Here is a 27,924-nt window from a genome sequence, read left to right on the forward strand (position 1 = left end):
GTGGTGCTCTTTTCTAAAAGAGAGAGCACTTGAGAAAGAGCAGGTTTGAGGAAGACGAGCTCCATTTTTTGTTCTTTTGTTTGCTTGTTTATTTGTTTTGGACAGTCGGCAGAGCTAGCTCAGGTTTATTTTGGGGAAAAAAAAAAACAACCACCAACAACAATTGAATTACTTTGTAGCTGGAAGCGTGGGCTGAGGGCTAGGGCTAGGGCTGAGCCTCAGGTGGGTGTCCTGTTCCTGTGCTGTACTGCACAGCGGCTTCCCCCACAGGCCCTGGGGCAGCCACAGGAGGGGCTGCCATGGCTGTTCATTTGGGCAGGACATCAGAGGACTCGGACACCAGCTTTCCATCACGGGTTTCAACCTTCTTCATAACCATGGCCCTGGAGGAGCTGGTGCGGCTGAAGGAGCTGGAGCCTCCACCAGAGCCAAAACTGGAGCCCAGGCTGTAGCTGAGGCCAGGGCTTGTGAGGCGCCTGTAGGCCGAGCTCAGCCCATCTGGGGAGCCACTGGTGGTCTTCAGATGGTTACTCATGTTCTGCATCCCAGACCCCAGCCAGCTCTCCTTGCCCTCCAGCAACTTCCTGTAGGTGGTGATCTCGATGTCCAGGGCCAGTTCAATGTTCTTCAGCTCCTGGTTCATCTGCTTCTGGTGCTCCATGGCGCAGCAGCCACACCATGTTCTGCTTGGCCCGCTGCAGGGCAGCCTCCAGCTCAACAGTTTGGCATTGGCATCCTTAACAGCCAGCTCCCCATGCTGCTGGGTGTCTGCGATGGTGGATTCCAGGGAAGCCCTCTGGCCTTTGAGGCCCTCAACGTCAGCCTGGAGCTGGTTGATGTTCCGGTTCATGTTGGAGATCTCAGTCTTTGGACAATGCAGGTCATTCTCCTGCTTCCCAGCCAGTGTCTGCAGCTCCTCATACTTGATCTGGTGCATTCCCTCAGCCTCATCCCGGCTGCCGTTGGCGATCTCTTTGTACTGGGCCTTGACCTCAGCAATGTTGCTGTCTGTATCCAGGGAGCAGCTGTGGTCCATGGACAGCACCACAGACATGTCTGAGATCTGGGACTGCAGCTCCCACATCTTCTCTTCATACAGCTGCCTGAGGAAGTTGATCTCATCATTCAGCCCTTCCAGGAGAGACTCCAGCTCTACCTTGTTGATGTAAGCTTCAGCCACATCCTTCTTGATGAGGACAAATTCATTCTCCATCTCTGTATGCTTATTCCTTCATCTCATCCTCTTACTTGTTCTTGAAGTTGCCCACCAGCCCATGCATGTTGCCAAGCTTCTCCTGGCCCAGAGTGTCCCGCTGCCATTGAAGGTTGTCGATGTGGCTCTCGAATATGTTGTCCATGTTGCTCCGAGCCGTCTTCTGCTGCTGCAAGAGGCTCCACTTGGTCTCTAGCATCTTGTTCTGCTGCTTCAGGAACCACACCTTCTCAATGAGGAGGTAAACTTGTAGAGAGTCTTGATCTGCTCCTCCTCCTGGGTGTGCACAACCTGGAAACTGGGGTTCACCTCCAGCTTAAGGGGGCTCAGCAGGTTCTGGCTGACCATGATGGCTATGATGCTCTCCATGCCACTGGCTCCACCATAGCCTCCACCCAGAACCATGCAGGCACCCAGGCTACCCCGGAAGCCGCTGCTGCTGCACACCCGGGAGAAGCTCGAGGAGCTGATGCGGGCACTGGGCCTGCTCGTGTAGGAGCGGCTGCTTAAGGCCTGGGGGCCAGAGGTGGACACCATGTAGGACTTCTGGGTCACCCTGATGAACATGGTGGAGGCAGAGTGGAGATAGGCGGGCTGAACCAGGCAGAGATTTGAGGAGCTGAGAAGCTGCTTCTAGGTTACGCGCTCCATTTGAACATGTCGGAGGGCTCTAGCGGAGATCAAGGTGGTGTCTAGTAGGCAACTGGATACATGGGACTGAACCAAGAGCACGAATCCAGGCTGGAGGTTGATATTATGGAATCAAGGGAATGAGCGAACCATCCAGGGAGAGGGTGTAGAAAGAGGATTTCTAGAAGATGGTGAAGAAGGCGTTTCCTGAGAGGTAGAAGGAAAGCCAGGAGTTTGCCTGCCGTGATGACAACCAAGGGTAGGAGACTTTCCACCAGGGAGAAGTAGTCCACGTGTCAGAGGCTGCTGGGGGGTCATGAAAGGTGGGAATAGACTTAAGACAATTGAATCCATTCATTCCATTCCCCCTGCCATGGTTATTGATTCAGGGATGAGAACGTGATGGCTTTCCAATCGGAGCGAATCTCAGGCCCTTTGCTTGAAAAGCTGGAATGGGAAGCTTCCCTTTTTCTCTTTGGGATGTGGCTGTGGTGAATCGTGTCCCGTGAGTGCAGGGTGGCACCTACTCACTTGTAGTTCAGGGACACGCAGGGCTGGCCACTACCAGGCTTTCTTCAGCCTCCTCAGAAGCCCACACCAGTGAGACTGGACTGGCTGGGCTGCCTCGCACCCCTGAGGCCTAGTTCATGGCTTCTCAGCCTGTGGAGAGGAGACAGGGAGAGGAAGAGGGAGATTTAGCCTCAGTCCAGGGACAGTGCCTGAGGCCTTTCTGAGAACTTTGTAGGGACCTCAGCCGGACAATAGAGGGCAGCCTGCAGCCAGAGTAGAACCAACCAAATCCCTCCCGACACTGAGAACACTGACATTTGGACACAATTTTCCCCTGGAGCCTTTCCCTATGGAAACTCCCGGTTGTAAACCATATTGACTTTAATCTCAAGTGTCAGAAAGGTTGCCCAGGCGTCTGGGAGCCAACAGCTGAAAGTATGTTTGTATAGATGTCGGGGCAAACCAAATAGGATGCAGAACATTTTTTGAGATCTGTGCCAGTGGTGGACTTTTCTGGGAAACATAACAAAAACTGACCCTCTTAGGCAAAAAGACACTGAGTCTTATCATTATTAATTTGTGTTCTTACTGAAAGATAAAGTTAGGGAAAGGTAAAGGGGAAGAACAGCACGTCTGATATCTTCACTAGGCACAAGTCACTGCAGGAGGCTCCCCCAGAGTTTAATGGGCAGCTTTATGTATTTATATGCTTTGACTGGAGCTAAAGAGGTCTGTGCCATACAATGGGCAGTTTCTCGTTGGATTTTAAAAGAAATAACTTTGATCATTTCAAAAGCAATGAAGCCTGATGCAGCAGAGAGAAAAGAAGGCGGTAATTTATGGCTACCATTAAGGACACAAAGACAAAGGCGGAGAGAACGTTTCACTCACTGAAGATTTACAAATGTGTAAAAACCACCCTTATGACTAGAAATAGCTGAGTGTCTCTCTCAGCCCCAAACAAAAGGGAGTGGGAGGGAGGTACAGACAGAAAGAGGGATGCAACCTGCCTGCCTTGACTGGGGATGAAAAGGTCAAAAGAAAAACAGCTACAGAAAAGTTATTTTCTCAGATATCAACATCAAGCAGCTGCACTAGCCGCAGCCCAGAGTCAGGCTCAGCCTGGGCCCCGTGGGTGTGTTCGGGGGCTGGATGGCAGTTGAGGGGTGCTGAGGGTGCAGAGACTGGGAGCTCTGGGCTGTGGATGGGCCCCAAGAAGACCTAAGTGTTTTTGTGCATGAGCTAGGTGGGGATTTTTTGGTGACATCTATTTTTTTCTGATTGCCAAAGAAATGGTGTGTCTGTCTGTGTCTGTGTGTGTGTGTGCGCGTGCCTGCATATGCACATATATGTGTGTATATATATTCACAGGAGAAAATTGAATAACTACAGAGAAGCTCAGTGAAGAACATTACTATCCCTGAGTGTGATGTTTGGTTGTGTCCAGAAATTGTTACTGTATTTGTTCCTGGAGTGATGTTGGGTGTACTGGGCTCCAGCCATCCGTGGCTAGGGTGTTATGAGAAGACCCTATGTACCTGTTCCCTTGCAAGGACTGTCTTGCAGGGAGGGCCAGGTGCCAGGCACTGCTTGCATTTGCAACTGGCCAGACCTGATGTTTATGAGTTCAGGTGATCATAAATGTCACCCGTACTCCGGGCAAAGTTGGGGCTGTCTGTTGTCCCTGGTGGCTCACCTTTGACCTCTAGCCCCCTTCCCTTTAGGCTGCCCTGAGATATATATAAGTAGTTTGCAGGGATTCTAGGCCCAGCATGCCCCACAGTGGGACAAGTAGACCAGTGCCCTCAGGGCTCTGGGATGGAGGATCCCAGAGGGCCTGGGGTGAGCAGTGTGGAGAAGGGTGCAGAGCCTGTGCTGCGGTGGGCAGAGAAGCGGGGTCACCCTCTCCATTCAAACAGCTGTTTTCCTGAATTGGAAGTCACCCTCACTCCCTTCAACTCCCACCTCCCACGTGAAAAGCCCCAAGAGAGCTTTGGGGTTTGGTGACTGTATGGTGCGCCCAAATATTTCAGTCTAGATGGGCTGTTTGTCCTCACAAGAGGGCCTGGGTCGGGTTGTAGGGCACTGGAACAGGCGGGGCATGGAGGCGCTCCGAGCGCTGGAGCGGAGCAGGGCTGCGGGGGGCGGGCAGCAGGCTCCGTGCGGAGGCTGCGCGGGGCGCGAGGCACGGTGTTGCTGGCTCAGTCAGGCTGACAGCAGCCCTCAGGCCACCGCGGCCGCACCCCCTCCGCCCGGGCCGGGGAGGGGAAGGGAGGAGGCCGGGCGGGGCGGCACTGCCCCCCCTCCACCGCGCCTCCCACCCGGGCCCGAGGAGGACCGTGTGAAAATGAGGCTGGGGCTCGGGGGGCGGGCGGGGCCGGGCCGGGGGTGGCGGCGGCGGGCAGGGCGCCCGCACACACCTCCCCACGCCGCCGCCGCCACCGCCACCGCCACCGCCCGCGTTCCGCCGCCTCTGCCCGCAGCCGCCGCGCCATTCATGGGGGTCGCGGGCCGCAACCGTCCCGGGGCGGCCCGGGCGCTGCTGCTGCTGCTGCCGCCGCTACTGCTGGTGGGGGCCGTCCCGCCGGGCCGGGGCCGCGCTGCGGGGCCTCCGGAGGGTGAGTGTCCGGCCGCTGAGGCGCACCTGGCACGGCGGGCGGGGCCCGGAAGGGTGTCCAGGTCCCCAACGGGGTCCGGACCTGGGCGCGCGGGGCCGGGGGCTGGCAGCTGCAGCTCCGCGGGACCTCCGCTTCCCCGGGGACCTCATCCATCCGCCTGGCCAAGGCGCCACGACCGCTGGGGCCAGAGGCCCGGGGCCTGAGTCCCGCGGCCCGGCCTCGGACCCGGAGCTGCTGACAGTTCCCGCCCCGGTCGGGATGCCTCCAGAGCGCCTGCTAGTCAGCCGGTCGCTGGGAGCAGGCAGGAGGGTGCTGACCCGGGCCTCGGGGTCCCACGCCTCAGCGTAGGTGGGGAAACTGAGGGCCGGGCCGGACACATCCGCGAGGCCGTGGCAGCTTTGCCCTTTCTTTCTCTGGGGACTGGAAGTTCTGCTGCTGACTTGGAGGAGAGGGGGTGCTCCGGAGACTTTTTCAGCGAACAGCGCCTGTTTGAGGATCTGGGAGTTACTCTGAAGCAGCCACAAGCCTAGGTTTTCAGTAGAGAACTCTGGACGTGCTGTGCTAACTGGACTTGTAATACTTTCAAAAAAAACTTTTGTTTTTAATTAACATCCTGGAGTGGTGTCAACCCAGCAAACACTTCTGCCAAGGCGGGTTTCCAGGTTGAGAGGATGGGCAGGGGGTGGGAGTGCAGGGGGCCGCTTCTCAGCATCTGAGAGTTCAGGATGGCATTTGCTCCGATCCCGGGGCAGGCTTCCCCCAAGTACTCTAAAACAGCGGGGTGCAATCTTTTGGCTTCCCTGGGCCACAGTGGAGGAAGAAGAATTGTCTTGGGCCACACATAAAATATACTAACACAAACAATAGCTGATGAACTAAAACAAAAAAAAATCATAATGTTTTAAGAAAGTTTACGAATTTGTGTTGGGCTACATTCAAAGCCGTCTTGGGCTGCATGTAGCCCACAGGCAGTGTTGGACAAGCTTGCTCTAAGCCCTGAGAAAGCTGACAGACAGCTGCTTGGCTAGGTACTGCGCTGGCTTGGCATAAGGGACACAGACGCAGTCTGTTGTCAAGACATTGACTAGTGGAGAGAGAGGCAGGAAGACAGTAACAACCCTGCACGACGTGTGCCATGCAAGGACATACATATGGGAGCACTTGGTTGGGGGCAGCTACACTGAGGGTCATGGCAGGCTTCCTGGAGGAGGTGGATTTGAGCTGAGTCCTAAAGGCCAGTAGGTGATGGTGGGGGTAATTTCACATAAAGGGTACAGGCTATTCCTGGAAACAGGGGCCCAGAAACAGTATGGTTCATTCCAGGTGTCCCAAGCAGTTGTAGCTGGTGAGGAGTGAAATGGGATAGGCTGGTGGGGATGATGCTAGACAGGGCTGAGGCCTGATCACACCTGGCTGGGAGTCCGTATCAGGTGCCAGTTGTGCTCTTTTGCAGATGTGGATGAGTGTGCCCAAGGGCTAGATGACTGCCATGCCGACGCCCTGTGTCAGAACACACCCACCTCCTACAAGTGCTCCTGCAAGCCTGGCTACCAAGGGGAGGGCAGGCAGTGTGAGGGTAAGTGCCTTGGGGACCATGTGAGGGGACAGCAGGGAAGTTCCCACCTCCTTAGTTCTTGCAGTGGCTACTTATGTTGCTAAAAGTGCTGCCCCTTCTCTCCCTTTTCCCCAACACCCAAATCATATCATCTACTCTCTGAAATACATTTCAGATTTTGGTCTGGAAACATTAGGTCTTCCTCAGAGCTGCTCATGTGGTTTTATCTGGCTCTGAAATGCCTTTTATCTAGCTTCTGGAAAAGAAAAAAGATGTGTCCCACTCCATTTTGGGACAGAAAGTAAACATCCATGCTGATTAGGAGAGCCATGCCTGCCAGAGCAGGGCTGATCCTGCGCCTCCCTGGGGTGGTTTGTACCCTTGCCCTGAAGTCTGAGTGCTAGAGTCCTGCCCTCCCCTTCCAGCTCAGGAGGCTCCATCCTGTCAATGGCTTTGCAACATGCCAAGCCTTAGAGTACACCAAGGGCCTTCCTTGTTTGGAGCTACAAGTTCACTCTGGAGAGATATGTGCAGAGGGACATTTTAGCCTGTAGAGCTCCAGGTCTGAGAACCTGTAGTTTGGACTCTGCCATTTTACAATCTGGACTAGAGTCATGAACTATGAAGTTCAGAACTGGCTGGAGACTGGACCCTTGAGGCTCTTCCTAGAGACAGAAATCATGACACATTGGAACTGGCTGGGCTCTTCAGGTAGCTCTGGGCCAATCGCATTACTCATTTTACAGATGGGGACACTGAGGGCCAGAGGACTTGGTGCCATCATGATCACACAATTCACCTGTAGGTGAAAGAAAGTCAGGTCTCCACCTCCAGCTCTGTCCCCAGCCCTGCATTTCTCATATTTACCCAGCCCCCTGCTGTCCCTCTTTGGATGGGTGAGATATCCCACTGTCTATATAGTCATCCCATGTGAAGAAGTTAGATGAGGAGCACTGAACTCATCTCTGTGTATCCCTCTTTGCTCCTGGACCCAACCTTGACAAGCATGTTGGTGGCCCTTTTCACTTTGAGAGGTTTTAAACTCTTTATAACTTGGGCTTAACTTCTATGGGAATTGATCTTCTGAATAATTGCAGGATCTAAAGCTACACAAACTTTGAAAAACATATTAACTTATTTAGATGAGGAGGAAAACTTTTTTGAGACAGAGTTTTGCTCTTGTCGCCCAGGCTGGAGTGCAGTGGCGTGATCTTGGCTCACTGAAGCCTCCCCCTCCCTGGCCAGGAGTTCAAGACAAAGCAATTCTCCTGCCTCAGCCTCCCGAGTAGCTGGGAATACAGATGCCTGCCACCACGTCCAGCTAATTTTTGTATTTTTAGTAGAAAGGGGGTTTCACCATGTTGGCCAGGCTGTTCTCAGACTCCTGACCTCAGGAGATCCATTGGCCTTGGCATCCCAAAGTGCTGGGATTACAGGCGTGAGCCACTATGCCCTCCCAGAGGAGGAAAACTTTTAATGAGTGTCTGTTCTGGTGCCATTTAATGGCCTAGTGTTCAGATCCTGATGTTTCAAACCAATCTGTTTCATGCTGTGGCCTCTGAGTCATAAAGCTTCTAAGTATTGGAACAGTGTGTAATACTGTTATTACAGCGGTGCCTGGTATGTGGTAGATACTCAATAAACAGTCTTGTTTTTGAATAAGTGACTGTGTAAGATGGACTCAGTCACTAGCACCTTGACACAAAGTCTTTTCCAACAAATAGACAAACCCACAAATGAAGTATCTAGATACAGAATGTGCAGATGACCAGGTAGGTAGGTGACTGTCAGAGGCTTTTGCAGTATTGTAGCAATGACCTGATCTTCCCTACCCACCCATCTCCTTGTCTTCTTAGCATAGCTGAGACAAGAGATGGGATTTTTAAAATGAACTTTGTTACAAAGGAAGGGAAGACCAAAAGAACATATAGATAGCAAATGTGAATAACAGATGGGATTATAATGGGCAAGTTTGGATCTGGTGACATCCCTTGGGAAATCATTCAGGGAGCTCCCCTTTGTGCATGAGGAGTGGGGCTCCCGCCGTTCCCATCAGAGAAGGTATACTCCTGGTCAGGTGCATGGCAAGTGGGGTTGGTGATCCATCTATGAAGCAGTTCTTTCTCTCTCTCTCTCTCTCTCTCTCTCTGTCTCTCTGTCTCTCTCTCTCTCTCTCTCCCCTATGTCATGGGAGGCCAACAGGCTATCTCTCTCCAAAACGTTTCTCTGCTGATTCTTCCATACCACACACTCTCTGTATTAAATATTCTATTTGTAGTACTGGAATTCACACATGTTGGTACCCTGCTTTGGAAAAAAAGTGTTTACTTCTTTACTACGTGTATAGTTCATGTCCTCCAGTTGCTGTGTACTCTCTAGTGGCACAAAACCATGACACTGATTTCATTTGGATAAAGTACACTTTTAGTAAATGATGTTAAATGACAAGTGGCAAGAGTTTCCTTACTCTTGGTTTTTGAGTTTGATATATTTCAGATGAAATTGAATTGCTAACAGTTTATAGTTGATTGTTAAAAGTCTACTATTTAGTTTAAAATAACTAATGATTGACTTGTATTGTGCCATATATATATATATATATAAAATATATATACATATATTTATTTATTTATTTTAAAATTATATATGGTTGTTGTTATAAAAAGTCAAATAGCCGAGTGCGGTGGCTCACGACTGTAATCCTAGCACTTTGGGAGGCCAAGGTGGGTGGATCACCTGAGGTCAGGAGTTCAAGACCAGCCTGGCCATCATGGTGAAACCCCATCTTTAAAAAAAAGAAAAGTCAAATAATACAAAATGTGTAAAATAAAGAATTAAAGAGCCTCCCATCCGTTTATCCACAGGTAGTCACTGTTTACAGTAAGCATACATCCTTTGCACTGTCATTTTGAACTCAAACCCTAGAAGAATTTTATCTTTTAATATTTGTAGTATTTATAATTCTAGTAAGTAAGGATATCCCTTTTAGTCTGGATTTTGTGCTATAGGAGTACATAAATGGAAATTTTCTCCCAAGAAGGAAAAGGAGAGGAACTGAGGATTGTAAAGATTCAAAGATGTAGATATACAAAGATGAAGCTCCTTTATCCATTTCTTGACTTATTAATTTTTTTTTTGAGACAGAGTTTCACTCTGTCACCCAGGCTGGAGTGCAGTGGTGTAATCTCGGCTCACTGTAACTTCCACCTCCCGGGTTGAAGCAATTCTCCTGCCTCAGCCTCCCGAGTAGCTGGGACTATAGGTGCGTGCCACCACACCAGGCTATTTGTGTGTGTGTGTGTATTTTTAGTAGAACGAGGTTTCGCCACGTTAGCCAGGATGGTCTCGATCTCCTGACCTCATATTCCACCTGCCTTGGCCCCCAAAGTGCCGAGGTGTGAGCCGCCATGCCTGGCCTGGCCTATTAATTTTTAAGCCTCTTGGGACCAACCTATGGTATCATTTGGGTTGTGATTATTGCTAGCTTCGCTACTTATATTTAAGTTCAGGGATGGGGACCAGGTTTCCTCAGCATGACTAGAATTTTATCCTCCATGAAGTTTTCTTCTGCCAAAATGTTGAAGAAATGTGTGAGCCCTGAATAAGTGTGTTTAAAAATAATGTGATTCAGACATTGCTTTAGATAATCTTTATTCTAAATGATCTTCGCTTGTTTCCTAGACTCTGGGGGAGGGTCTCAGTGATCAATACTTATTATATGGTCATACTTCTCAGTTTGTAGAATTGAATTGGTTCATGCCTGTAATCCTAGCGATTTGGGTGGCTGAGGAAGGAGGATACCTTGAGTTCAGGAGTTTGAGACCAGCCTGGACAACATTTGTCTCTACTAAAAGTCAAAAAAGTTAGCTGAGTGTACTGGTATGTGCCTGTGGTCCCACCTACTCCAGAGGCTGAGGTAGGAGGATCACTTGAGCCCAGGAGGTGGAGGCTGCGGTGAGCCGTATTACACCACTGCATTCCAGCCTGGGTGACAGAGCAAGACACTCTGTCTTAAAAACAAACAAACAAAAAAACAAAGAAATTGAATCAGGTTTAATAGAGATGAATCTAAAGTTGGTCTTTGTACAAAGTGCTATATTTTTCTTTTTAAAAAACTTTTTATTTAGAAATAATTTTAGATTTCAGAAAAGTTGCAAAAATAGTACCAAGTTCGTATGTGTGTATATATGCCCTTCACTCATTTTACCCTAATGTTAGCAACTTACATAACCATAGTACAGTTATCAAAACCAGGAAATCAACATTGGCACAATACTATTAACTGAAGTATAAACTTTATTCAAATTTCACCATTTTTCCCTACCATCCTTTTTCTGTTCCAGAATCCAATTAAAGTCCCATATTAGATTAGCTGTTGTGTCTCTTGCCTTCTCCAATCTGTGACAGTTCCTCAGTCTTTCCTGATGTTGACACTTTTGATGAGTACTGCTCACTTCATTTGTCTTAGTCATTATAAGAATTGATATGAAGCCAGGTACAGTGGCTTATGCTTGTAATCCTAACACTTTGAGAGGCCAAGGAGGGAGGCTTACATGAGGCCAGGAGTGTGAGACAAGCTTGGGCAACATAGCGACACGCCTGTCTCTAAAAAAAAAAAGAAAAAATTAGCTGGTGTGGTGGTGTGTGCCTAGGCTGAGGCAGGAGGATCACTTGAGCCCAGGAATTTGAGGCTGCAGTGAGCTATGATGGCACCACTGCACTCTAGTCTGGGCAAAAAAGTGAGACCCTGTCTCAAAAAACAATAATTGATATGACAAGATAATATCTTGTTTTTTTTTCATGATAAAATTGAGGTTATAAATTTTTGGCAAGGCTGCTACAGAGGTGATGTTGTGTCCTTTTCAGTGTAGCACATCATGGGCACGTGATGTCAACACGTCCCATTCCTGGTGATGTTAACCTTGGTCACCTGAGCAAGATGGTGTTTACTGCATTTCTCTGCTGCAAAATTACTATTTTTTTTTTTGCCCTTCACAATAGATATATTTCTTAAGGCAGATACTTTGAGGCCAATATCCTGTTTCTCCTCCAATCTTCATCCACTCATGTTAGCATCTGACTGTGGATCTTGCCTGTAATAATTATTACTGTGATGTGCGTCTCCTGGTGATTTTGCATTTCCCTAATTCCTTAAACATCTATTAAATGAAATTCTTCTGTAAGGAAGATCTCTCCCTCTTCCCCACTTATTTATTAATTTACACCACTGTGTACTCGTGCATATTTACTTTATTACATCTATATTCACACTAGCCAGAAGGTAGAAGCAAGCCAAATGTCTATTGACAGATGAATGGATAAGCAAAATGTGGTATGTACAAGATCATATTTTTGGTTTTGTTTTTTTTTGAGACGGGCTCTTGCTGTGTTGTTCAGGCTAGTCTCAAACTCCTGGGCTCAGCAATCCTCTCACCTCAGCTTCCCAAGTGGCTGAGATTACAGGCGTGATACAATGAAATATTAGCCTTAAAAAAGGAAATCCTGTCACATGCTACAACATGGTGGAACTTTGAGAACATTATCCTAGTCACAAAAAGACAAATACTGTTTGATTCTACATGTATGAGATACATAGAGTAGTCAAAATCATAGAGTCATAAAGTAGAATGGTGGTTGCCAGGGCCTGAGGAAAGACAGGGAAGAGGAAATGAGGAGTTGTTGAATGGGCATAGAGTTTCCATTTTACAAATAAAAAGAGTTAGGGAGATGAATGGTGGTTTCACAACATTATGATTGTTTTAATTATATCCAACTGTACATTTACAGAGAGAAAAGAAAAGATACAGCCAAACTGTTTTCCAAAGTGGCTATGTCATTTTACATTCCCGTCAATGTCCTGTCAACAATGTATGTGTTCCCATTTCTCCACATCCTTGTCAACATTTATTATTGTCGTCTTTTTAATTATTACCATTCTAGTGAATGTGAAATGGTATTTCATTGTGGTTTTAATTTGCATTTCCCTAATAACTAATGGCATTGAGCATTTTTTCCATGTGCTTATTGGCCATTTTGCATATCATCTTAGCTGAAATGTCTATTTAAATATTTCGCCAGTTTTAAAATTAGGCTATTTATCTTCTTATTGAGTTGTAGGAGTTCTTTTTCAGTTCTGTATGAGGTATGTGATTTGCAAATATTTTCTACCAGTCTGTGGCTTGTCTTCATTTTCTTAATGATATCATTTGAAGTATAAAAGTTTTTAATTTTGATAAACTCCAATTTATTAATTTTTAAAATTATGATTGTATATTTGGTATTATATCAAAGAAATTTTAACCTTATCCAATGTGTTAAACATTTTTCTTTTTTTCTCCTTTTTTTTTTTTTTTTTTTTGAGATAGAGTCTTGCTCTGTTACCCAGGCTGGAGTGCAGTGGTGCGATCTTGGCTCACTGCAGTCTCAACGTCCCGGGCTCAAACAATCCTCCTGCCTCAGCCTCTTAAGTAGCTGGGACTACAGGCATGTACCACCACACCCGGCCAATTTTGTTTACTTTTTGTAGAGATGGGTTCTCACTATGTTGTCCAGGCCAGCAACTCCTGGGCTCAATTGATCCTCTTGCCTCAGTCTCCCAAAGTGCACCCAAGGATCATGCCCAGCCATCTCAATATCTTAGAGATTTTTCTCACATATTTTTTCTGAAAACTATATTGTTAATACTTATATTTGGATCTCTGATTCATTTTGAGTTGATTTTTGTACATGGCATAAGGGTCTAAAGTCATCTTTTCAAATATAGATATCCAATTATCCCAGTGCCATTTGTTGAAAAGACAAGCATTTCTCTCAATGGAGTACCTTAGCACTTTTCTTTAAAATCAAGTGACCATAAGTAGAAGGATTTATTTCTGGACTCTCAATTCTGTTCCATTGATCTATACATCTGTCTTTATGACTGTACCATGCTGTCTTAATAGCTGTAGGTTTATAGTAAGTTAAAGTCCCCCAAATTTGTTCTCCTTTTTCATAATTATTTTTGCTCTTCTGCATCTTGAATTTCCATATAAATTTTACAATAAGCTTGTCAAGTTCTGCAAAAAAGTGTCCTGAAATTTTGTGTGTGTTTTTGTATCTTCTTTTTTCTTACTTTTAATTTTGATTTTTTTCATTTAATAGTATAGCCTAGAAATTACTCCAGATCAGTTCATAGAGATCTTCCTCATTCTCCCTCTCTCTCTTTTTTAACAGCTGCATAGTAGTCCATGGAGTAGAGGTACCATAATTTATTAAAGTATTCTTCTATATATGGGCACTTAGGTTGCTTCCAGTATTTTGTAATTAGAAACAACACTGCAGTGAATAACCTTGTGCATACTTGTTTTCCTGTTTTTAGAGATGTCTTTTCAGGTAGATTCCTAGAAGTGGAATGGCTGGTTAAAAGGTAAGTGCTTACGTCTTCACATCAAAGAAATAGCATCTGTCTGGTTAACTTCTGTTTTATTCCTCAGACATCGATGAATGTGGAAATGAGCTCAATGGAGGCTGTGTCCATGACTGTTTGAATATTCCAGGCAATTATCGTTGCACTTGTTTTGATGGCTTCATGTTGTCTCATGACGGTCATAATTGTCTTGGTAAGGAAGGCATTTGGAAATGCCAGTTCTCCTTCACTCTCCCACCCCTTTCTTTCCTTTGGCGAAGGCCTTCTCATGGAGACAAAAACAGGCTCAGGGCCTTGTGTTTTCTGCTCCCTTATAAGTTAGACTCTGTGATAGAAAGTGAAGTAAAATGTTTTAGTTTTATGTGATCATCTATAACATAAATCTTCTGTTAGTCCAAGGAGATGGGTGACATCGTCATTACTATTCATTGACTTTCTAGAGTTCACTTGTCACCTTTTAAGCTCTTTGGTCTTGTGTTGAGAGTCCTGACTTACCAGTTTTTTCAATGCTATAAGTTTCTATTTTAGAATTAGGAAAAACTCCTTGTCCCAAAGACTCCAAATGTGTGCTGGGGTTACAGCCAGCTAGACCCCCCCTTTTTTTTCCTTGAAATAGAAAATAAAGCAGAAATCTTCCATGAACATCTTCCTAGTATTCCACAAAACAGAAACATCTGTTGGAGTTTTATTCCCTGAGTTAGTGACTACAAAGTGTTGTTTACATTGATTCCTTATGCCAGTAATAAAATAGAACTTAGAAGCAGCTAGCATCTGCATGGGGTTGAGTGTTGGACAGTCTTCAAGGAGGCAGCATACCTGGCAGGTAGGTATTTGTGATTTGCTTTTAAAGGTTGGTATTAGTTGTACAGAAGAACATCATGGGAAAATATGACATCAGGGTCCTTTGACACTTAGGACCCTTTGTATGGATAACCTGCTGAAGTCTACTTGGCCAACAAAGGAGCACTGGAGCCAGGCCCTGGCTCTGTGGGAACAGCCATTCAGATCCCCACTTATGGTGCAGTAGGAAGGGCCCTTTGATTAAATGCTTTGAGATCTGCACAAAAGGAACTAGAAAAAGTACAGGTGGAACTTGTGTGTTGTGCATTGGGGCTCTGGAGTGGAGGAGAGGTTATTTCCATTTGGGACTTAACCCTCATATGACTTTATCCCACGTCAGTGTCACCTGGAACTCCACCCTGATGGACTCTGTTATTTTCTGTCTGTGCCCTGTGTGAGAGTTCGGGCTTTGGGTGACACATCACATGTCTTTCCAAGCCTGCAGCTGCCAATAAGACTTGTTCGCAGGCTAGAACACCAGTAACTTTCTAGACAGTCTCAAAAAAGGCATATTTGAGAGACAGTCCTGAGAGCAGGAATCAATATTAATTAAAAACTCAGACAAGTGAAATCATTTTCAGTGTGTGATTTGTTGGGAAGCATACCGCATGGGTTGCTTTTTTTTTCTTCCATTTTCAGGGGAAATTTCCCTATGACTTGACAACAAGGGCATTTGGAGGATGCATATCTGATGGCAGACTTGGTCATTACCGTTGTGCTGTAATCCACAGCCCAGGGTGGGAGAAGTGTGAGGTTCCTAAGAGCAAGAACATTGAGCTTTACAAAAAGACAGTTGCAGGTGAAAAAAATAATAATAAAATAATAAAATAAAATAAATTAAAAAAAAGAACCATATAGGGGCTAGGAACCTGGGCAAGGGCTGGTGGGTGGCTCTTGAGTACCAGCCTGCTTGGAAATCCTGAGACCAGAGTCTTTTCTTGCCTTTGCCAGTAACACAGATATTATTAACACAGAGTATCTCCATTTTCCCTCTGTGAGATCTCTTTGTGAACTCAGTACCAAGGACCTTCCTTGCAGAGAGACCTTGAGCATCTACTGAGTATTTCTGAAGCGGGTAAGGACTCTTTAAAAGGAAGGTACAAGAAAATAAAATACATTTAGAAGAGTAGGCCCAGCACACATAGACACTTCCCCACCATTCAGACTTGAAAGGGTTGACCCAGTTTGTGGCAAGAAAGAAGCTTAGAGCCCTAACTTCTCAGGAGTGGCAGTTTCCTGCATTCTCTGAGATGACACCTTAAATGTCCTTAGCCTCCTAACCACACATTAGCCACAAATATATTAGCCAGAAGACACAGGGTACAAACACCACTTAGCTTTGGCACTGAACACAGAGCACTTCAAGATCCTGAATGCATGCAAGTCTGAAAAATGAAAGGCAGCTCCTCTATACAGCTCACCCCATCTGCATTCAGTTTTTATGTTTGGAGTGTCTGGGAGCTCATCGTAGCGATTTGGTTTTGTAGCAGTGGTTCTCAACCCTGGCTGCACACTGGAATCAACTGAGAAGCTTAAAAAGCACCATCACCTAGACTTCATCCAAGACTGGCTCTGTCAGTTTGTCTGGAGGTGGCATCCAGGCACAGGGTTCTGACACATAGCCAGGTCTGGAGAAGCTCACCAGCTTAGTGATAGACATCTGTGTTTCTGGACACACACTTTTGTATTTATCCGACCAGAGTGCATCAGCCAGCTGAATGACACATTTCTGACTGCTTTGGAGAAAAGAAATTGGGGGTTAAAATGGGGGTGGGGGCATGGCAGCTCAGAGGGGAGCACGCCTTTACTCGCAGCCAATCCAGGAGTTGGTATTCAGGGAGACAGACCTCTCCTGGTCGCCTTGAGTCCTTGCCGTGGAACACCTAGGCCAGGTGTTCCAGCACGGCTCATCCTCTGGAATGTGCTTCCTTCACCCTTTGGCATAGAAAAGGGCAAGTTTGATAGGCTTTAGGGGATGGCTTGAGTCCCATCAGTTTAGTCAGGCATCTGCTCCGTAGTGTGGGAGGACAGATGAACTGTAAGATCTGAAGCTTGAAACCAGATAACAGATATTTAAATGTGAGGTTTTTTTTTTTTTTAATGGATATGCCCAGGAGCTAGTGATCAGCACATGAGAAATTAGACTGGAGAAAATAAATTGCTTTTATATCAGCCTTCTTCTTGAGCCTTTGTTGTCTGAGACTTTTCTGAAAGTTTCTCTTCTTCGGCTCGGGTGATGCTATGCTTTCCTGCTTGTTTGTTCATGCACTGAATAGTTAATAAACACCTGCTGTATTCCAGGGTTGTGCTAATTAAAGCAAAAATCTCTGTCCTCAAGGAGTTTGCAATCTAGTGGAGGTAGATAAGTAAAGGATTTTGAGGCTGCAAGTCAGTAAGTGTATCAATACAGCTGTGCACCAGGTATCACAGGCAGAGTGGGAGGAAGGTCCCCTGAGGCCACCCTGACAGTGTGGCAGATGGTTTCTTCCCTCCCTACCTTTCTTCTGGCTCCTTCCCTGGAGGCTCTTGGGACTACTGCCATCTCCTCTGCCTCCTCCCTGCCCCTGATAGGGTCCAGGATTCTACCTCTGGCTGTCGTCTCCCTTCTGCTCCCTTTCTCTCCCTTCCCACGCTCCTGCCTTTGTTCGCTCATCAACATCCACCACTTTATCATCAGGCAACTACAAATAAAAGATTTACAAAGCTGTACTTACATTTCCAGATTCTCGTCCAGCCTCCCCACTTAGGTTTGCCACTGCCTACTGGACCTAGCCCTACATTTCAGCATTTCAGACAGATCACCCCCCTGCCTTGGGGCTCAGGGGCAACCATATCTCCATTCCCATTTCTGTACCCAGCACTGGCCTTCCTTGTTACCCTTCTGGAAGGCCTCGGTGTCAAGTTTCTGTCCTCTAATTATGCCCACCCTGTAGCCCACAAGGCTCCCAGCCCTGCAGGCACCTTGTCCACCCAGTCGTCTTCTCCACCTTGCTTCCCAGCATCCCCGGCAGCCCCAGTGCTGTCCCCACTAGCGCTAGCTGTGGCTGTTGCAGGTGCATGTGTGAAGCTGGACTCCAGGCTGCCCATTCTTCCCCTCCCTCTGTCCTGCCCTCAGCAGCTGCCTTGTGTTTCTCAAATTGAGGGCCAGACTCTGCCCTACGCTAGTGCTTCCCAGCTGCTTCCCAAATTAAGTAGGCACTTCTTTGCCTGGTAATCAAGATCCCGCAGTGTGACCCCAGTCTGTCCTCCAGCTGTATCTCCTGTAAACTTCCTCCATGTGCTCTATGCTCCAGCCAAATGGGCTGACCCACTGATAATCTGAATATACTCCATGCCTCCCAGCCTTTGTGCTACTGCTCACACTCTCTTCCACTTATAATCCCTTCTCCCCTCCTTTATAGTTGGAACATCCTAAGGGCCCCTCTTTCATTAGCTTATCCTTAACTCATCCTGATAACCCACAAGATGGGACTTCTTTCCTTGGTACCACCTTTTACCTTATCTCAGAACCATTTGTATATTTGTCTCTTGCTGAAGGGCATGCTTCTAGAGGGAAGGAATTTTTTTTTTTTTTTTTTTTTTTAGATACAGTCTCGCTCTGTGGCCCAGGCTGAAGTGCAGTGGTGTGATCTTGGCTCACTGCAACCTCCACCTCCTGGGTTCAAGTGATTCTCATGCCTCAGCCTCCCAAGTAGCTGGGATTACAGGCATGCACCACCACACCCAGCTAATTTTTGTAATTTTAGTAGAGACAGGGTTTCACCATGTTGGCTGGGCTGGTCTTGAATTTCTGATCTCAGGTGATCCACCTGCCTCGGCCTCCCAAAGTGCTGGGATTACAGGCATGAGCCACCGCACCTGGCCAAGGGAAGGATTTTATCTTCCCTCATCTACATTTTGCTGTCTCCTCTAGCACCATGCTTTGGAAAGAGAAGATGTTCAACAAATATTTACTGAGCTAATGATCTTGTGTTCCTGTGGTGGTCCTGGCCAAGTGAGCCCCAGACCTGAAAGAACTGGGCAATCATCTGTGGACCTCACTGGCTTTGATTCTGAGAGCTTCTGTGGTGCAGGGACATGAAAAGGGACCTCATCTTTGCTTAGCAGGGCCTCTGAGCTGCTGGGTGGGGTGAGTCATTGAAACAGTAACCAAAGCAAAGACTAATTCCTCTCTCCCTCCAGATGTGGATGAGTGCCTGGAGAACAATGGTGGCTGCCAGCACACCTGCGTCAACGTCATGGGGAGCTATGAGTGCTGCTGCAAGCAGGGGTTTTTCCTGAGTGACAATCAGCACACCTGCATTCACCGCTCAGAAGGTACTTCTGCTCCACTGTAGATGGGGGCAGAGTCACAACTGAGACCCCTCCCTTGTGCACACACACACACGCACACACACACTGACTCTAGAGGGGAAGCACAGGGTATAGAAAGTCTGGAGGCCTGAGGACGAGTCCAGACTCCACTGCTGGGTAACCGTGGGCAAGTTATTCGAACTTCCTCACCTGGCAAAATAGGTGCACTGGACTGGGTGAGCTCTGAGGTCCTTTCAAACTCTCACATTCTCTGATTCTAGTCTTTACATAGAATGCATTTCAAATATGACTAGATGTTTCAGGAGCAATATAGTGGATGATCTGCCAAGTTTTTCAAAAAGGTTTTGAAAACCACAGCACCAGTGTCAGCCTGCTCCCTGCTCTGGGCGGGTAGGGAGGAGGCTGGATCCTTCCCATGCAGACTTTCAATGAAGTGCTCTGTTTTCAGCCCCAAGCTAGATCTGGCTCTTCCTTCTTTGCATTTTTGAGTTCTGAGGGGCAGAAGGGCTCTCTCCCTAGACTCTCTGTGCAGATGTCCCCATTTACCATTCCTCCATAAATCTGCTGAAAACTCTTTTCTTCTGATGTCCTTCTTTTCATTCTCTTTGCTTTGAGCTTCACTCTGTTGCCCAAGCTGGAGTACAGTGGTGCAATCTTGGCTCACTCACTGCAGCCTCCAGCTCCCGGGTTCAAGTGATTCTCCTGTCTCAGCCTCCCGAGTAGCTGAGACTACAGGCATGCACCACCATGCCCAGCTAATTTTTTTGTACTTTTTAGTAGAGACGGGATTTCACTATGTTGGCCAGGCTGGTCTTGAACTGACCTCATGATCTACCCACATTGGCCTCCCAAAGTGCTGGGATTAAAGGTGTGAGCCACCACGCCCGGCCGAGTTTATACCTTTTTTTAATTCCTCTGTTACTTAGTAGATTCTTGAGAGGAAGAGGCATTAAATACATGTGGCCCATTATTTTTAACTGAATGTCATCCTTTTAACTCTTACCTGCTCTTTATTATGCTAAAGAGTCACATTTTGGTGGCTGTGTTTCTCTGGAGGTTGCATCTGCCTATTTTTAAGGGAAGTGCCCTAAGTATTAGCCCGTTAACCCCTTTGGGCATGTGCTGCTTATTCTTTCCCATAACTTAAGAACGAGGTCATTTTAAGTTCTTCTACTGTGTAATGACAAATTTGTGGATTGTTTTAATCCTGGTCTTAGTAACTTTTCAAGGGTTTCTTCAGAGAAGATTATTTTTGTCTCATTTTCCAAGGATGATGGGCTCATACCTTATACCTAACTAGAACACCTGTTTGGCTCCTAAGAAAAATCATCAGAGAAACCCCCAGGGACCAATGGGTTTGATGGTTATCATCACCTGGAGTCTGCTCATTCTCAGTATTCAGGGCAGGGAAGTCACACGCACTGGCTTTAATCAGGCAGATTTCTTATCTTGTGCGAGGTGTGGCCCTTGATAAAATAGCAGTTGGGTTTCATTTTCCTGCCAGGTTCTCTGGGGTCACTGTTGTGCCCTGCACCCTTGTCCGACATAGGCTGAACTCGAGGTGGGAATCAGGAGGCCAATGACACAGAATGATCAGAATCTCAGGGCATCTCTCTCCTTTTGATTGCTCAAAGCTGCTTCCTGGGAAGTCACTCTGGCTTCCTCTGCAGGTGGCTGGGGAGGGATGTGGGACCTGCAGGTAAAGCCTTGCTTGAGCACTCTCAGTCTGAGTCCTACCCAGTCACAAAGCAGCTGGTAGCGATTAAGATCACCTCTTACCCTTGCACTTCCAGAGCCCTGGCTCAGCCTTGCTCTCCCCTCCTGCAAGCCCCCAGACTGATTAGAGACACAGCCTCCTCATAACAGAAGCAAATACAAATGCAGTTTCTTTCTGCAAACTGTGTTTTCTAAATTTTCTACAATTCAGACATTCTTGGATCCCCTGAAGAGTATTTAAAGCGGACATTTTTGTCTGGAACTAAAACCAAAATCCAAGAATTTGAGTTGTGGTCTGGAAGTGCTCGCTGTGATTTTATGTTGTGTTTCAACCTGATTGCTTGGCAAATTCATGGGAGTGTCAGCCAACAGATTATAGCAATTGGTATCGGAGAACCTTTTCATCCTAGGGTTTTGATACTTCAAATAGAACAGCGTGTAAAAAGTTTTCTTCTAGGATTTTCTCTCTGGTGTGCACATTAAACTCTATGAAATCGTAGGCTTAAAAACGCACAGCGGATACCTTAAAAGTGATTAAAAGAAGGTAACACAAGAAGCTAGTATTTTCTAGTGCTGTTGTTGTTTTTAATATTTACAAAATGTTCTTTAGGGCATCATAATCATTGATTCTGAGGGAAAGCTCAAGATATTGATTTTTTTTTTTATCCTTAGAGACTCCAAAGCTGTGATAAAGATACTGTGTGTTTTCACCCATATAATGAGGGTAGGCTGGAGAGAAACACATCACCCCCGGCCCGCCTTTGTTCCTATTCATGGGTACTCAGGCTCTCAGAATGAGCACTCCTCTTTTGTTTTGTGTGTTCTGAGAATATTTAATTGGTGTACTAATGCCTTTTCAGGGCAATGGGGAAGGTGTCAGGGTGGCGAAGCGGGGGCTGTGCTTTCAGCAGGGCCTGTTACCCATTTTGTGTCATGTTTTCCTCCTAGTTCACAAGGCATATTTTTATTTGGTTTCCAGAAATAATCTTCAGTGGAACCCTGATCTTGGGGTGCACCAGAATGGGGGATTTTCGGTGTTTCTGAGCTGTTTCCCTTCTGGTGAACAAGCCATCCCAAACTTGACAACCAAGCCAGTTTTGGAAAGAGCTAGGGCCATTTGCTGGGCTGCCTTGTTTGGAACAGATTAATCTGCTCACCCTAGCAGTGGTCTTGTTTTAAGTCAGGGTACTATGAAAGGCTTTGAGGTCACCTCTTCAGCATTTCCAGATCACACTTCAGGTGTAGCTTGATGTGGCAGGACATCAGGTGGCAGGTTCTCAGTGTATCACATCAGCATCTGGCACACAGGCATTCTTATGTAGAAGTATTTCTTGTGTAGGTGAATTACTCTGAGGCAGTAAAGGTCAGTTTGTAAATGTCTTAACAGACTTGTAAACAGAGTGAAAAAGCAGCAGCAGCAGCAGCTGGCCTGTTTGGGAGTGTACTTTCCAGGTGTTCCTGCTTGGGCACTATTGTATTTACCCGCGAGTGCTGGTTATTTCCCATGCTCTGCTGACCCAAGGACAAACACAGTGCTTGCTGGGCCTTCTCAGAAGGACAGAATACTGCTTCTGGAGGCTGCTCTCATCTCCCACGCCATCTCAGTACTGGGGAGCAAATCACATCTTCAAAAATTACCAACCAGAGCAAGAGAAAACTTTCCACCAATCCAGTGCAAGTCTCTTTCTGTGTTAATTGACAGCCACCCTTGGCATGGATGAATGAATCCCAGCAACCAACAGACTGAGTGCTGGACTGCAAACAGCTCATAACTGTCAGGCAAAAGAGCAAGAAGGTTTTAAGAGAGACTCCGGAAAGTACGGGGTATATTAACCCCTGCACTGTCTTTTGGAATAGGAATGGCATCTGTTTGTATGTTTGTATTAAAACAATTGTTCCAGTTAAGCACAGTTTGACAGCTCTGGCGTGGGAGCTGGAGAGAGAACTTTGACTTCATTAGAACCTGTTGGCCAATGTTTTAGGGGCACAATATAGAAGAGTGTTGGATTCTAGAGAAGTGAAAGCAACCTCTTTGTATTTGTGTTGAAAACAGTGCCCTTCTAGTATCAGAGAGTGTCTCTTCAGTAGAGAGCCAATAACAACCAAGTCCCTACTCAGAGATGTTTTAGAGTTGCATTGCACAAACACAAAGAAGCAACATAGGAACAGGTAATTAATAATGCAGTACAAACTGAGCTGATGTCTTGAAAATACTCTGAGGTATGAAAAGAATTCCTTCAGGATGCTGGCAGGCAGCAGGATCTCAAAGAATTGGTTTTGAGATGAGGCAGAATGCTGGTATACCACATGGGCATTTATCTTGCTAGTGCCCCCTTATTTAGATGTGTGCTGAGCTGTGCAGGAACAGAAGCAACTGTTCCCCTTCCCACCATCATTACTACAAGGTTGAGCCTAATAGTAATTTACAGTATACCTCAGAATTGTACAGCAGCTACCAAGTGCATGAGCACGCTCCCTCCTTCTCTTTCTGCTCACTCTCTCCCTCGCTCTGTTCCTGTTGCTGTTGCTGTGTGACACTGTCTGTCAGAGGCTTATGCCCTGAGGGAGGGACCAAGGGAGTAGCTGAGGGTGGTCACGTAAGAGAGATCCCTGGACATGTGGTCCATATGAGAATGCCAAAATGCCACAGTCACCCTTACCTCCAAGGGGTGGGATTGGTGGGGGTGGAGAGGGAAGTTGAAATGTTTTCAAAATTATCTTCAGGAGTATGTGAAAAAATTGAGAATCTTGATCATTCTATCTGCACCTTTTCTTAGGAGGATTATCCTTTTCTCTTTACATTCTTGATCAGCTCTTGGGTAAAGACATGGCAGAGATAAGAGTGTGAGTAGCAGTTCCTGGGGTCAGCAGGCCCTGATCCTGTACCAGATGGAGAGCTCCAGTGTGTTGGAGGGCTCCCATCTCATTAGGAGAGTTGAGACATCATATCTCTTGGGTGACAGAAGAAAATTTTCATGTTGTTGATTGACCCAGATTGATTTTAATGACATATACTTTTCACATGAGGGGCTGATGGAGACCTAGGCAGACAGGTCTGTGGGCCTCTCCTTAGCTCTTTGTTGCTCTCCCAGGGCTCAGGATTCTGACCACAGCCTATCACCTGTTGTGTGCTGCTGTTTTACAGAGGGTCTGAGCTGCATGAATAAGGATCATGGCTGTAGTCACATCTGCAAGGAGGCCCCGAGGGGCAGCGTCGCCTGTGAGTGCAGGCCCGGTTTTGAGCTGGCCAAGAACCAGAGAGACTGCATCTGTAAGTACGGGCCAGTGTGCACCTGCCATGGGAACCGTCGTACTCCAGATGCTGCCTTCTGTGGCCCAGCTCAGAAGCACCACCTCAAGGCACGGCTGTAGCAGCAGGGAAGGCAGCTGGCATGGGATACCAACATCTACCAAGTACTTGTTCACTGCAGAAGGATAGTCTCCCTTAGGGAAGGGAAATAATACTATATTTTATTCTGTATTTATTATTATTATTATTCGAGATGGAGTCTCACTCTGTTGCCCAGGCTGGAGTACAGTGGCATGATCTCGGCTCACTGCAACCTCCGCCTCCCAGACTCAAGTGATTCTTCTGCTTCAGCCTCTTGAGTAGCTGGGATTACAGGTGTGTGCCACCATGCCCAGCTAATATTTGTATTTTTAGCAGAGATGAGGTTTCACCATGTTGGCCAGTTTGGTCTTGACCTCGTGATCCACCCACCTTGGTCTCCCAAAGTGCTGGGATTACACATGTGAGCCACTGCGTATTTTAAAAGGAACTCTTCAGGAGGAAATGAACTTCAGGAGTAAGGAACATGAATGCTGTGGGGCAGTTCTCCCTGTTGCTACAGAATAAAACCAAATTTCCTCATCTGGCAATCACAGCTCTTTGCCACCAGGCCCTGCTTCCCTCATCCACCGCCTCTGCCTCCTTTCCGCAGACACTAGGCCTCTTGCATTGGAGAACAGCCCAAATTCTTTGATGCCTCCAGGCCCTTCCCAAGCCCTCCTTCCTTCCTGCCATGGTGGACTCTCACTCAACCTTCAATATTCTGTTTAACTTCTAATAAGGATAAGCATAATAGCTACCTTTTGGTGGGGAATTTACTGTGTGCAAAGACTTGTCTCAAGATGTGCCATATCCCATTTAATTCTTACAAGCACTGCCCTGTGAGCTCGGTATTATTACACACGTTTTCAGTTGCCAGAGTTGTGCAGAAGGTGAAACAACAAGGTCACACAGGGAGTGAGCAGCAAATGAGTGTTCAAACCCTGGCCTGTTGAGCTCTAAAGCTGTGCTCTTGATCCCCATGCTACCATCCTCTGCTATCAGAAGCCTCCGGGGTGCTTCAGACAGGGCAGCCATTTCGCACTTTGGCTCCCACAGCACCTTCCTCAGTCGTGTAGCTCTGGGTTGACTTGCGTGTTGATGTGGGATGTGCTCAGCACACGTGTTTAATGCGTGGGTGAATGAGTGGTCTACACGATCGGCCGCGGCTGCAGCACCACGATGTAGTAACAAAACTCTACCCGTGAAACAGGAAACCACTGGCAATCCATGGCGTTCCTAAATCATGATTTATGCCAGGGGAAGTGCTGAGGGGTTCCCTTTAGGAACATTCCCAAAGCCATGGACAGAAGACCCTGGCCATTTGGTAGGGATGGGGGTTTATGGTGAGTAAGAGATGAGGGGACAGTTTCGCTGGTGAGGGACTTCTTTCCATTGTCTCCCTCACAAAGCAGAGTGCCACCTCAAAGCCGTCCAAGCCAGGGCTGGTGCCACCATCACACTCAAGCAACAGGTTCTGACAGGCTCTTAGGACCCCTCAAAGTCAGGCTGTCCCTGGGGGCTTCCAGTGGGTTTTGCAGAGTGGAGACCACTTATCCCACCTCCAGATCTCTGAAAGGAGTACCCAGGCCCTCCAAGACTCCCTGTGGGGTAAGACCCTTAATATTTCACAGTCTTTCAGGGGACAGTTGCTGAAGGGGGAGTGCCTATAAGCTTGTTTTTAAAGATTTTAAATGTCTTTAAGATAGCACTGCTCAAATAATGCTATAATATTTGAGGAATTAATAAAGAAAATATAAGATCTAGAATCTCACCACATAACCAGCTGTTTCAATTTTTCATATTCCTATTCAGTTGTTTGTATGCATACACAATTTTTAGATACCTATAATCACAGGACACCACAAATATGTAATTAGTTCTCTTAAATTAGAAAAATTACAAAGGGCCTATGTAAAATGCAAACACTCCAAAGCATATAAAGAAAACATCGCCTGTAATCCCAGCACTTTGGGAGGCTGAGGTGGGAGAATCACCTGAGGTCGGGAGTTTGAGACCAGCCTGACCAACATGGAGAAACTCTATCTCTACTAAAAATACAATAATTAGCCAGGCGTAGTGGCGAGTGCCTGTAATCCCAGCTGCTCAGGAGGCTGAGGCAGGATCGCTTGAACCTGGGAGGCAGAGGTTGCAGTGAGCTGAGATTGTGCCATTGCAGTCCAGCCTGGGTGACAGAGCGAGACTCCATCTAAAAAAAAAAAAAAGAAATCCTGCAGTTTCCCCCCTCCCATTTCCCTTGCCAGAAGTAAACACAGTTAACAGTTTGATGAGTAGATAGTTTTGTAGTTGGCTTTTCTTTTGGCCTATCATCAATGCATTCATACATAGTCTTAATAATTACTGGTTAATGTCACATTAATTGTGTGCAGAATCATCCTGTGATTATCTTTCCTTCTAACTAATCTAGATTGAATCTGATGAGAGAAATTCTGACATATATATATACAAATTAAATATTGTCTGTTCTATTCCAGCATAAACTGCTATAGCATTTTCCAAAGCCCCCATACAGCTGTACTGATAGGTAAACTTCTCTAGATAGGACAAAGCAGTGGTCTAGAATCTCTTGGTATAATTTCCCTTTTATGATAAAAATCTCAGCTGGGCATGGTGGCTCACGCCTGTAATTCCAACACTTTGGGAGGCCAAGGCAGAAGGATCACAAGGTTAGGAGATTGAGACCATCCTGGCTAACACAGTGAAACCCCGTCTCTACTAAAAATACAAAAAATAAAATAGCTGGGCGTGGTGGCATGCACCTGTAATCCCAGCTACTTGGGAGACTGAGGCAGGAAAATCACTTGAACCCGGGAGGTGGAGGTTGCCGTGAGCTGAGATCGCACTACTGCACTCCAGCCTGGGTGACAGAGCCAGACTCTATCTCAAAAAAAAACAACAAAAACCGCCCCCTGCAACTCTCCCATCTCCCTCTTCCTGTATGACTTTGTTTAAACCCATGTTTCAGCATTGCTATGATTTGTATTGTAACTGTCTGCTTACACAGACACCACAGGGTCTGACTCTGAGTTATCTCTTTCGTGCACCATGCCTGGCATGCGCTAGATGTGCAAATATTTGCAGAATGAAAATCAGAGTTTCTCTGGAGCAAACACAGCCCTGGTTGTGGAAATCTCAATGCTTTATGTATTGATTCATTTTGCTCTCAGTGACCTGTAACCATGGAAACGGTGGGTGCCAGCACTCCTGTGAAGATACAGCTGACGGCCCAGAGTGCAGCTGCCATCCACAGTACAAGATGCACACAGATGGAAGGAGCTGCCTTGGTGAGTGGTGACCCCAACACTGAGTGAGGGTCTGCCCCAGCCTGCCTGTCCTCTACCCCTACCCCTACCCCTTCATGGTGTTTAGGACAGATGCAGGCTGTTTCCGGTGCATTTGCCACCCGCCCCCCTCACGGCCCCCCAAACAGGCCCTGTGCTGCTTTGCATGCTGCAGTGGGAGTGATCTCGGCCTGCAGGGAAGGCCCCCCTCTCCCTGTGTGACCTTGGAAAGCCCTTCCTCCTCTCCTGGACCAGGCTGCTCCTAATGCTGGTATTCCGGAGACTGGTACAACCCATCCCAAGAGGCCAGGGCAATATGAAGTTAGAGCTATTTGTGATCGTGCAGCACTTCTGGCCAGCAGGAGCCTGGGCTGCATATTTCTGGGGGGATGCCTGCCCTGCCCTTCACGGTGTGTCCTTCGATAGCTCCATTTTAGAGATTTCCAGGCCCAAGGCTCTTTTTTTCCTGGACTCAGGGGACTGGAGTGAATCT

General features: G+C 46.9%; 1 protein-coding gene and 1 pseudogene across 5 annotated transcripts in view; one reads left to right on the forward strand and one right to left on the reverse strand.

Annotated features, from left to right (window-relative positions):
- Positions 1–307: 307 nt before the first annotated feature.
- Positions 308–1,780, reverse strand: LOC105720008 (keratin, type II cytoskeletal 8-like; annotated as a pseudogene).
- Positions 1,781–4,768: 2,988 nt separating this feature from the next.
- The window catches only part of SCUBE2 (signal peptide, CUB domain and EGF like domain containing 2), a 79,703-nt gene continuing 56,547 nt past the window's right edge, over positions 4,769–27,924 (forward strand). For 2 of the 5 annotated variants that reach the window (XM_064365191.1, XM_064365194.1), the window contains exons 1-6: positions 4,851–4,971; positions 6,425–6,547; positions 13,999–14,124; positions 18,954–19,088; positions 23,947–24,072; positions 27,318–27,434. In XM_064365191.1, the coding sequence (XP_064221261.1) occupies positions 4,851–4,971; positions 6,425–6,547; positions 13,999–14,124; positions 18,954–19,088; positions 23,947–24,072; positions 27,318–27,434 (748 nt within the window). Of the gene's footprint in view, positions 4,972–6,424; positions 6,548–13,998; positions 14,125–15,410; positions 15,571–18,953; positions 19,089–23,946; positions 24,073–27,317; positions 27,435–27,924 lie in introns of those variants that run through there. The other 3 variants (XM_064365192.1, XM_064365193.1, XM_021675137.2) reach the window with 2 other exon arrangements.

The sequence above is a fragment of the Aotus nancymaae genome, unplaced genomic scaffold, assembly GCF_030222135.1.
Source record: "Aotus nancymaae isolate 86718 unplaced genomic scaffold, 86718_ANA_hifiasm-v0.15.2.pri h1tg000059l, whole genome shotgun sequence".
Lineage (NCBI taxonomy): Eukaryota > Metazoa > Chordata > Mammalia > Primates > Aotidae > Aotus > Aotus nancymaae.